At 38.0% G+C, this 12,284-nt stretch overlaps 1 protein-coding gene across 3 annotated transcripts in view; it reads right to left on the bottom strand.

Moving 5' to 3' along the window:
• LOC104606481 (protein SPIRRIG-like) overlaps window positions 1-12,284 on the bottom strand; it is a 37,659-nt gene that overhangs the window by 14,764 nt on the left and 10,611 nt on the right. For all 3 annotated transcript variants that reach the window (XM_010271710.3, XM_010271711.3, XM_088889523.1), the window contains exons 7-15: window positions 11,555-11,746; window positions 11,288-11,353; window positions 11,012-11,126; window positions 9,632-10,812; window positions 8,501-9,209; window positions 8,311-8,413; window positions 7,090-8,201; window positions 5,267-6,920; window positions 2,139-5,183 (exon numbers count right to left, since the gene is read on the bottom strand). In XM_010271710.3, coding sequence (XP_010270012.1) covers window positions 2,139-5,183; window positions 5,267-6,920; window positions 7,090-8,201; window positions 8,311-8,413; window positions 8,501-9,209; window positions 9,632-10,812; window positions 11,012-11,126; window positions 11,288-11,353; window positions 11,555-11,746 — 8,177 coding nt within the window. The remainder of the gene's footprint in view (window positions 1-2,138; window positions 5,184-5,266; window positions 6,921-7,089; window positions 8,202-8,310; window positions 8,414-8,500; window positions 9,210-9,631; window positions 10,813-11,011; window positions 11,127-11,287; window positions 11,354-11,554; window positions 11,747-12,284) is intronic.

Raw genomic sequence — 12,284 nt, 5'->3', positions numbered from 1 at the left:
TTAATTGAATATAATGTTTATCTGTAGTCTCTCACTATTGTACTGAAATGTGTAGTTTAAAATTTTAATTATTTTTCTCTTGGATTTAGGCTCCATGCAACCTAGTAGTCTCTTATGTTAATATTTTTTATGAGGCATGTTTGATTTTAACAATTGAAGCAATAGAAACTAGAGAACATTATGTTTCTTTTTTCTTTAAAAGTCTTGGGGGATAAGGATAACCAAGCAAAATGGTCCTTAATTATACTGTAGGATCAATTGAATTATGACTATTGCTGATCAAAAAACAATTGAATTATGACTATTGCTATGGTACAAAAGTAGTGTAATTGTCACTAATATTACCTATTTATATGGTCATAGTTGTCAAGGTGGCGCCTAGGAGACAAGACACCCTTTGAGGCTCGCCTCACCTAATCGCCAAGCAGTTTTTTACTTTCCATTATAAAATACTTTTTTGCTCCTTATTTTTTGAGATTATAATTATAAAATAGACATTATTAAACCAAAATAATCATTTTGTGTGCTTATATACTAATTTCTTTTTATTATTTTCTTATTTGTTAGGGTTTAATCAACACAAGCATTGCTAAATGCTGTATTGAACCCTCAAAGACTTCAAAACCTGAACCAACAAGGAAGAACTTAAAATTTTGTCTAATCAACACATTTTCTTCTTCCATGTATTCTTCTTCTTCTTCTATTACTACTGCTACCAATACTTGTTCTTTTCTTTTTTTCCCATAACAAAAATAAAGGGTTCAGCCCTTATATTTTTTTACTTTTTCTTTTCCTTCTTTTTCTTCTCATGTATATGTTGATTTTCTATACTTTAATATGAACTTTATACTTTTCTTATGAAAATTATGAATAATTATTAAGGGAATATGGTTATGGTACCTAGGGAACTACCCTATGATCTATGTTTTTTACATAAAAAATCCATCGCCTAGGTGACACCTAGGTGCCCACCTAGGTGACTAGGTGACAAGGCGCCCCCTGTCGCCTCGCCTCGCCTTGGCACCTTGAAAACTATGTATATGATATCTATAAGCTGAAAGTTAGTGAAAAAAATCATTTTTCTTCTATTTTTTGAGATGTTTAGGTATTTTTTATAGGTTTTGACAACTGTCAGAAAAAAAAAAAAAAAAAAAAAAAAATCTTACGATTTACGATACAATTCGATTCAAACCCCTTTAAAATTTATGATACAATTACGATTTTCAAAACATTGATAAGGCCAGCATTATTATGTGGAGTGTTAGGCAGACAAAATTTCCCTATAAAAAAATGCAGAGGGAAACTCTCCCTCTTCATTAATACTATTATAGTTTTACCTTTCAAAAAAGAACATGCCCAAAAAATTAGTGTAGCAGAAAATGCAAATGTTAAGGTGTGCAGGTGGGAAAAAACATCAGAATATTCATGAGAATTTAATAAATAGCCCCAATGGGTGATAAAATGAAGGAAAGTAGACTAAGATGGTTTGGTTATGTACACAGAAAACCATCTGTGGCACTAGTAAGAAATGATTTATTGCAAGTTGAAGGGTCTAGAGGAGCAAAAGGTAGGCCAAAAAGGATTGGTTGAAGTGTTGAAAAATGATTGGATAATTTAATAATAGATATGACACTGGCTGGAGTGTAATGGCAGAATAGAATTCATGTAGCTAACCTCATATAGCTGGGTCAAGGAGTAGTTGAGTTGACTTGGGAAAGAACTACATTTTGTGCATAGAGGTTGAGTGGAGATAGTTGTAGATCTTGTTTATGACTTACAAGCATATACATGTATTTTTCTGTATGGAGGCTGTCACACCTTTTACATATAATAGAAAATAATCCATTCTTACCTATCAAAAAAATTAAACAATTTATATCGAATGTCATGATTTATATATCGCATATCCACAGATCAAGCCATCAAAAAGCACGTAAACTGAAAAACACCAGCATGGCTTACAAGCAAATGCATATGAACTATTTACAGCAAATATGTTACTAGAAGCCAAATAGTCTCACAGATTTAGAAGTCTAGACACTGAAAATCTGGGCCAAAAATCAAAGATTGCGAAGGCATGAAAGAAACAGAATAACAGAAATAACTGAACCACAAAATTGAAAGCTTGATGTACATACATTCTGTTCCTTGGAAGATTCATGGAGATCAAATTTTTGAACACTTCCTCTCTCTCCCATTTATGGAAGACTAGAAGATCATTACATCCATCCATGCTGAATATCTCAATAGCAACAGGACGCAACTGGTAATCACGTTTCAAAAGCTCATGAACACTATTGAGCTTCCACATACGCCAAGGATGAGGCAGATTACCACTACTACACACTTTCTCCTTTCCCCAAGCACCACCATTGTATGCCCATGCTCTTCCCCCAACCCATGCCTTGACAGTTTGATTCCATGAAGAAGGTGACTTTAATTGGAAATCTGAACTCCCAGTAACATCCTTCTTCACACCCAAAGCCTGATCAATCACAGAAAGTTCATCCTCGCATTCCTTTTCACATATACAACCAGAGTTATCAATGTAGAAATTCTCAATAACATACAAACAAAGTTCCCCTATCAGAAATATACCATCATGCTTGTCAAGGCCTACAACACGCTCACAGTTATATCTGAAACGTATCTTTTCAAGAGGTTCAAGGTAAGGTCTAATTAGATATTCACCATTGTCATGCAATTCCTTATCCAATTTATCATCTGTAGCTTTTGTCTCATCAATTTTAGTGGATGTGGACTGCCTTGGAGAACCAAAATCAGATTTTCCATGAAAGCTCTCTGTTATTGGGATAGAAACAGCACTGGACTTGACACCAAACTCAAGGGCAGAGTGAAGACTTGATTCATTTATACTGCTAGCCCGGTCATCATGAAACCCAAGGACAGCAGACGTTATGTCTCCTTCTTTGGTATTGTCTGTTTCTTTGAAAAATGATTCAATGTACTCACCACCATCAAAGCACTTTTCTTTCTCACCATCAGAAGAGAGATTAAAAAATGAACCAGAATCAGTTTCATCCAGATCATTCTTAATTTTCCTTTTGGATAGCTCTGCTTCCCCCAAATCAAAGTTTTCATCAAGAACATTCTGAATTGTGTCAATTTTCATTTTGCAGCGCTCAAGTTTTTTGCGCATTCGATAAGGCCCTTCAATGGGACAAAGCTGCCATTCAGGTTCTTCAGATGAGGTAGATTTCCGCATTGGGAATACTCCTCTCTCATGTACTAGTTGTTGGAGATGAGTTTGCCATTCACTCTCAGCATGAAGAACCCAACCATATTTATCTTGGCGAACAACTCTCAGCTCAGTTGACATTGCATCACGAACCAATTCAAGTGCATAACGCCGTTCATTCACCTGTTCCCAGTGTCTTATGTCTAACTTTGATGTATCCCTTGATCTTCTTGCCATCTCTCTCTTACGACGACCCTCCATGCCTTTTATTCTCACCCCAGGGAACTTTCCTGATCCAGAAATATACTGCACCCACATAATAGTAGCACATTGTTCCAACACTTTATTGATCACATGGTCAGAATTCTGAAGCCATTGAAAGAACACTGACGAACTCCCAGTCAATAGTTTGTCAAAACCACCATGAAGGACATCAAAATTCTGTCCTTGCTTTGATTTAGATACAAGCAATTCCTCTAATGCAGCCCGACGATGCACCAGCATATATTTGAAAACATCCATGGCCATGTTGCGTACATTTTGCCTTTGTTCACGCAGAAGAGAGATTAAATTTATACAAAGACAACAATTTAGATCAGTATCAATATTGCTGGGACAGAATAGAATTCTTTTATGAGCAACTAATAACTGTAAGACTGTACATATGTCAATCCCTGACTCCTCTTGTGAAGGACTTGAGGATAAACTCTTCTTAGGTTCTAGCTGCAAGCCTAAGCATGAAAGAAGATCAACTTCCCCAATGGTCACTAAGAATGATGGCAGGAAACAGTACATTATCATACGATTCGTATTTTTAAGAAGTGCACAGATATATGTATCAAGTTGCCTGCTTGCTCTTGTGATGGATAGAAGACCTTTTCCTGTAGGCGCTGCTTCTTCAATTCGTCCATCCTTGTTAGCTAACTGTAACATGGATAGTAAGAATTCCAGGGTTCCCAATATACCACCTGGACAACGAAATGCACCCATGTACACACGATCCACTATCATCCAACATAATGTATCCAAGTTTATAGACCACCGACTTCGATCTAGCTTTTTCTCATTTTCCTCGTCATCACGCAAGAGGCGCCTTTCAAGGAAATTCATCAGTCTACTTAGGCATAGACCTTGAAAAACCAACACAGATTCTGCATCCACATACAATGGAACAGTTTCTAAAATGCTTTCTATGACCTGTGTTGCTTTCATTTGCTCTGTCACAATATCAGCAAGAACTTCTCCCATGAAATCTAAAACAGCAGTAGCTCCAGCAGAACATGGACCACCACCATAACCAGAATCATCCATTTCAAGAAGAAATTCTGGATTAACAGATAAAAACGTGTTTATGGAAGATAGTGGCTGAGAACTGGACTTCAAATCTTGAAATGCATCAAATTCACTCATGGACACAGACGATTTTATGGATGGAGTGGCAACTAATGGAGTTATTACTTCATTACTTCCTGTGCTGCCAAGCCATGATGTCAATGCAACCATTGGGGATGGAGATGGTGTGAATGGAGTAATGGGATTAGACTTCTCAGATAAAGCAGGAGAATCAGGAATAGTTAATGGATGGAGAGAATCTTGTGTCCCATTTATGCTGGGGAAATTAATTCCATTGGTGCTGGAGGTGACCATAGATATCTTGTCAAGACTTTCACCATCAAAATTATGAACAGCCATAGCATCTTCTCCCTGAAGTGGCTTGTTTGATTCCTCATGCAGTAAGATATCCTTTTCCTCTGTCTTATCACTGACCAAAAAGCTTTGGGACCCATGAGTATCTTCAGAACCTGAGCTTTCCTGCCCTGGAGGAAAACTTCCAACACTTATGGATGTTTTGGCAGACTTTTCATGTTCATGAGGCAAACTGGAGAATGTATTCTGAGAACTGTGGGTATCATCAGCATCAATTAAGTTTTTGTCTTCTGTTCCTACTGAGAGGTCCTTTGCCATCTTCACCGCACAAGCAGCTCTGCAAGGCACAAATATCTGTTGAGAGACAAGTAACTGGAAACTGTAACAAAATGACATTACATATATAACAACAAGGCACACCTTACACAAGAAAAGTACAGATCTATGCAACTTTCAAGAAATTCCGCTCGTCTACATACAGCAGAGAAAGGAGGGCACATTTTCGCCAGATCAACCATAAATCTCAGGACTGCTGTTGCAGCTGCAGGAGACGCTGCCTCTCCACCCATTAGACGTGCTGCATATGTTTTATGCATTAGAGCCTCACCCTGAAGATCTCCTGCCATATCTGTTGTTTCTTCTGCAAGCTCAGCCACAAGGCTAGCACTAACTTGTGAAAGGTTGCCCATTTGGTGAGCAGCCATTGCCTGCATGCTTAACCTATCAAATGTAGATTTTGCCATTGCAATAACAGATTCCAAAAGCTCCACAAACTTCAATTCTACAGAACTACCATCATTTGGCATAAGAGCATGGAAGTCTAACATGCGGACTTCCGGTAATCTTGGATAAACAGTCTTGCCAAATATTAGACAAAAGAGAACGTAGTATATTTCTGGGGAATCAAAGAAGCTTGGAAGTACACGCGCCAATTCACTATAACCTCCACTTGTACGAAACTTAAGTGAAAATGTAGGAGAAGAAGCAAGACAAACACCAAGAAGAGTCACGATCCATCTCATACTGGTAGGATGAACGGCTTCATCAAGAAAACATGTTATTAACTTGGATGAGACAATCTTGTGCCATTGTTCAACCAAATCTTCAGAAGTTATTGTAACTTGTAAATCAATAAGCATCTCCAGTAACATATTTCGTACAATAACATGTTTCCCCATTGACTCCCGAACAATTTGATGACGTGGTCTTAGTTCAAGGGGATCAAATGTCATAATAACAAACTTGACCACATATTCCAGTTCAGAAGCCAAAAAGCCATCCTCTAAAATAACTCCAAGCAATATAACTAGTTTCTCTAAGACAGGAACTTCCACATCACCTCTTTGCAAAGTCACTAATAAATGTTGGACAAGATTGATTCGGCGCAAGACAGTAAGATTATGATTTCTGTACCAATGCATAGATACCAGACGCTCAAGAAATCCAAGTAGAGCAATTTGAATTGGAATAGGAGATGTCACCCACAAAGTCCAATCCAGTAAGACATGTTCAACCATATCCGCATTGGACAAAACAATACAATTTGATATCTCTGTAGGCATATCTGCATTTTCAAGCTCTGAGATATGGCTGAATGAATAATCTTTTTGTCCAGAAAAATCATCCAAATCTCCATGGGATCCAACTGAGGAACCTTCATCAGAAAACCTTGATAAAGAAAGATCTTCATAGCTTGCTTCCTGAATACCTACACCCAGGGAAGCATTAAGATGATTATCTTGCAGCTTCTGTGGTTCAGAGAATGAAGCCTCACAGGCAGCAATCTGGAAAAAAATCTCAAGACACTGCATGTCAAATAATGACATTCTATGATGCAGAAAAAGAGCAAGCAAATGATATCCTCTATAGGCTTGCATATCCCACACATTCCGAGGGTTCTGATGAAGTGCACAATGAAGTAACTTTAGGGCCATGTGCAACATATCCCTAGTTTCAGCAGCTTCAACAAGGGCTAGGACAACAGCCATCCCACCAACCATTTGTATGCTATCACCAATCACACATTGCCTACAGATGTAAATATCCCCATGAAGACGACCATATCGTGGTATACCTGAAAATTACAAAGCAAATAATTTTCAGCAAATCCAATGAGTACAAAACAAAACGGTTTCAATAAGTTAACAAAATTGAGGACTTTTTAAGAAAATTTTCATGATTTTTTCTTTGGCTATTCAAATTTGAGGATTTAATCAGTAAAATGTTGAGATTTAAAAGCATACCGCCAATAGGAGAAGCAGCAGCTGACAGTGGATCAACTAGATTGACCATAGATAGAGTTCCAGCTGCTCTTGAAGTGTCTGAGGATGTTCCATCAAATGCAAATATAAGCTTCTTCCCAGAGATCTGCAGTGAGAGGTTTCCAAGTCTGTCCAAGTCCCAAACAACCCCACTACCATCCGACTTCAGGTTCCCTTGTTTGGCTGCACTGTCAAGTCTGTTCGATGCCAAAGGTGACTCATTGTCCAACGAATCCAAGATGGCCATACTACCCCCACCACAAGCCTGGTTAGGAACAAATTGCAAAAGATCCGTATCTTGGAAGAGCCCTCTATATCCTCTACCTAGAATATACATTAAGCAAATGCCACCTGACGTCAACACCTCCTCAAAAAGATAACCGCAGCGGAGCCTCCAGGAAAATTCACTAACTTTTGCACAAGTAGCTGGTGTCCCAATGGTCACTTGCAATGATTTTCCAACTGGAGATGGTGAATACCCTAGCTTTCCTGTGTGTCTTAGCTTCCCATTTATATAGACATATGCAATACTAGCTTGGAAAAGTCCAGCCAAAGCATTGGGTTTACTATGCACAACTGCAAGGTGATGCCACCTACCTTGCTCCAACTCTAACCCAGAAAAAGATAAAGAGCAGGAGTTGCTGGTTGCAAGAGTTAAAACGCCATCATCTTGAAGGTAAAGTTCTGCATAGAATGTGTTGCCATCATCCACTGCACCGACTGAAAAGATCCGTAGAACATTTCTGCTAGATTGCTGCCCACCAGAGGAACTCCTCTTTTTAGAAGGGCCACTGCGGGAAGGATTTTCTTGTTCCTTTGCCTGTACTTTCAAGAAATTCTGATGCTGAAACCAACAGACAAATGAATAACCAGCAACAGGAGGCCATGATCTTTCTCCTAAAGATACTTGAACAGAAGCATGCCCAATCTTACCCATATCCATCTCAACAAATGGTGACAAAGAAACATTTCCTGAGGCCATGTCTTCCATTTGAATTAACCTCTCCATCATTTCAACAAGAATATTACCTGAACTCATCATCTTGCTTTGCAAAATATATCTAACAAGTATTCGAAGCTCTGCTGATGACAACCTGTTAACAGAAGCACAACCTTCAGTTCTAGATGGTGTAGCTATCAACTAAACATTCTGAAATAGATTAAGTAACAGATATCAGTTGGATACATGAGCCAAGTATCTACCTGTATGCCCCAAGCACTTCAACAATCTGCAATGCATGGGAAACTAATGGTGATGATCTCATCATAAATGGTCTGACTGTCTCCAGAAGAAGTCCTACACAACCTACATACATGAAACTAGAAAATTATGAGAGGATTACTTAAAACAAAGGAAACTAAACGGAAACAAAAAAAAAAAAAACATTCGCACCTACAGATGTCAGATTTTCCTGATTGAAGGGACCAGCATGAGCAAGCTTTTTAATGAAGCTTAGAAGTTCTAGCTGTGCCTTTGGAGTAAAGAGTAGCAAAGACCTGATGAGAACTCCTATGGCACCAGCATTATACACCCGTTCCTTCTCAGGACTAAAAGAACCTGGCAAAACACTTAAAAGAAAACTAGCTGATCCAGCTTCAATCATTTCAGATGATGGAGCATTCTCTGACATTAAGCCAGAGTATGGTGGAAGCACAATCTCAAGAGCAAGTTCTAGAAGCAATTGGATTATTTGTCTTTCACAATCCACGCATAGCAAACCAGACTCAGTCAAAAGATCATAAAAGGTTTGAGAAGATATAACAACATGTAGCCTTGTCCTGTTGATAGCATTACCACACACTCCAGCTGTCACAGCTCGCAGTAAAAATGTAAAAACCTTCATGTGAGCCAGTAAAGAAGATTGGCCATTTGTCTGTTCACCATCACTCTGGAAACTATGGAGTGTAGTTAGTAGAAGAGAAAATCCAGTAGCTTCACCAAAGACCCTTTGAGCTGAATTATTTACTCCCAAGATGCGCCACAAAGCTCCCAAAGTATCACATTTTGCATCATCTTGAAGCTTAAACTGGGATCCAGATACACTTGTAACCATCCCACTTTTTAAAACATCAACCAGTGCACCTAATTCTTCTGGATGAGCCTAGTAAACAAAAGATTATTTGTTAATGGCAGAAATTGATCTGTCCAAAAAAATCTAAAGATACCATACATAGTTGTATATATGCAATAATGCAAAAATGCATGTAAGTGTGTGCATTCTGCAGTTTACAGAATATATTTGAGATAGAGGAAAAACTCCATAAATTAGTAATGTTTATGTGCCCTCACCCAGAAAAAAGATTAATAAAATCAATGCTCTCAATTCTAGGACAGATTAAATAAGAAAACTGATTAGAATGCATAAACTCAATGGATATAATTTCAACTCACTGGAATTATAAAACAGCAAGCAATATAACATAATAACAATAACCAAACAAGATAATATCTTGAGAACTCCTGTGCGGTCAATATCAGATACTAAAAATGGGAGAACAGTCAGACCATGAGATAATCACAAACCTGTGTAACATCTTCAATAATTAAACAGGATAATATCCGGAGAACTCCTGAACGGTGAATATCAGATACTAAAAATGGGAGAACAATTGTCACACCATGAGATAATCGGAATGGTGACTGACTGGCTTCGGCTTTCTTCAATAGAGAGACCATACAATCCCAAGCAACAGTAATTGTACTCTCAGTTTCGAAAAGTGAGAACTCTCCAGGACAGGATTCCATTAGTTTGGGAGAGGAAATGATAGCATCCTTACTGTCCATGTGTTTCTTGAAGCTGCTTGAGCTGGACTTCCTCTCCAGTTGATTGGGGCTTCTATTATTCTGATCTGAGCCAGAAAAAAGTTTGTGTTGTTTCAGGTCATCTATGAGAACTTCCAGAACACCAACTTCTCGCAGAACTTTCTTATACTGCTGATCAAATGATAATAATTTTACAAAGAAAGAAAGAATAGTATGTTTTAACTCAGATGTTATTGGTTGCTGCAATAAGCAGCAAAGTGAAAGCAATTCTTGTTCAGGAACACAATTAACAACAGTAACAGCATATTCCAGAATCTTCAGAATTATCTCCTGCAATGATGAAGGAAAGCCTGCCATATTTAGGATGAAAAGAGGCACTGTCCGTAATTGCTGGCACAACTTGTAGTTCTCAAGGTGACTTGAAAATATCTTAAACATTCTACTCAAAACCTCTGCTTGCAGTTCTATGCTATTAGCTTTGAGGAAAATATCCTGCAACATTTGGATTGCTTCAAGATCTTTAACTTTAGTATTAGCCTTCTCCCAAATTTCTTCACTGAGTTGATCAGAAGATGAAGTATGACTTTTTCCATGGCCACTTGCCTTGCCATGAGAAGACTTGGAGCCTTTTCCAACTGATACAGTGGGTTCAGCTGGACCAGTTTGAGCTAAATTGACAATAACATCAAGCAACCGGGAAAGCGATGGAGAAAGCTGCTGTTGTGAGGTTTCCCCACCTTTACCTGTTGAATCTTGTCTTCCTACAATGTAAGATGTACCATTACCATCTGAAACAAAACTTTCCTCGGAAGAGCAGGTTGAATAATTAGATTCAGTGCCCTGATCTCTCTGCAAGGTAGAAAGAATCAAAGCAAACTGAACAAGAAACTGATATCCATGGGCATTATGTATATCCTCCCTGAGCCTGATCCCACCAGCCTCTACAAATCAACGTAAATAGTGTCACATCAAAACTAGTTAAAACAAGCACAACTTTTATAAAGCACTGGAGTCAACCAGAAATTTCGCAGCAGTAAATAGTTTATGACAGCACATAAGGACATGCTGCTATCATTCTCTACTTCTTAGAAAAAGAGAATATTTTTCCCAAAGAAGAGAAGGAAAGTTGCTAGCACTTACCAGATCTGTATGACAATTCCACACATTCAAGTAACAAGTCTACAATTCCCATGGTGTATGCAGAGTCACCACTTTCAGGATTAAAATCCTTGACAGCCATTAAAAGAACTTTTATCTGGTCATAACACCTTAAATCATCAGGTGAGATGTATTTGGAATTAACAAAGAAATGGCACAAGTCAAGTTTGAAACTACAGTCCAAAATTAGACCCCTCAACAAGGAATCAAAAGACAATAAATTGGAATAAACCTGTAAATAAATACATATGAGCATACCAGATGATGTTTACGTATGTACTTTGATGTGCTTCCATTGTCATTAACCAAAAGAAGACCAAGTATCTGTGAGAAAATCAAAGCATAATGAAAAATGAAATACAAAACACTGAAAATTATATGAAAAATGAACTAGATCTACAACAGCCTTCTTTGATTTTCCCAGAATGAACTAGATCTACAACAGCCTTTTTTTTTGATAAGTTATAACAGCCTTCTTTCACAGAATAAAAAATAAAAAGAACATTGTTATGAATATATAACCACCTGCATGGCATGTCGATGAAGTTGAATGGTGTGCAAGGGAATAAGGCCCTCTTTAAATCGAGAAAAAACAGTCAAAGAGCCAGTAGCAACCATCTGAAACAGTAATTGAAGCGAATCATCCTCAATTAAACTCTGTGCAGCTGAAGGATGGCTGGCCAATGCTTTCATAATATGCACAATAGTTCCCTCTATCTGCATGATCATTGACCCAGTAAATAAGCAAATCAAAGTTATCTTACTTTATGGTTAGTATTACTTTTTTAGAACCATTTGAGTGACACTTAAAATCTCTTAAATTCCATGTACTCCAACTACAATTTATTAGCACCTTGTTGCATTGCGTGGTCATTGTGACACCCAATGTTAGTGTTACCCGCTTGGGCATGACAACTTGAACCCCAAGGAATGTCGTTTTACATTATTCAATATGAACCCCGTGGCATTTTCCTTGAGATTTGCCTTGAGGAGAACTGCATGGCATCAGCCCCATACACCTTTCAAAACATTGATCCTACCCATCAGCTTTAATTTGGTTCTTAAACCCTTCTAAACCTTTTACCTGGGCCTGCTAACCCATCTACAGTTGAATCTGCACCACACTAAAATGTGGATATGTGAAGAAGTGTATTATTGCTTAAACATCCTATTGAATTTTGTTCAGGAGAATGTATAATTACCATGACCAGGTTAGAAGAATGCAATGCCACAAGTTTGACCATAAGAATTGGTA

Source organism: Nelumbo nucifera, chromosome 6 (assembly GCF_055504915.1).
Source record: "Nelumbo nucifera cultivar China Antique chromosome 6, China Antique-T2T, whole genome shotgun sequence".
NCBI classification, from domain to species: Eukaryota; Viridiplantae; Streptophyta; class Magnoliopsida; order Proteales; family Nelumbonaceae; genus Nelumbo; species Nelumbo nucifera.
The sequence above is the reverse complement of the archived record's forward strand: the minus strand, read 5'-3'. Positions and strand labels throughout refer to the sequence as shown.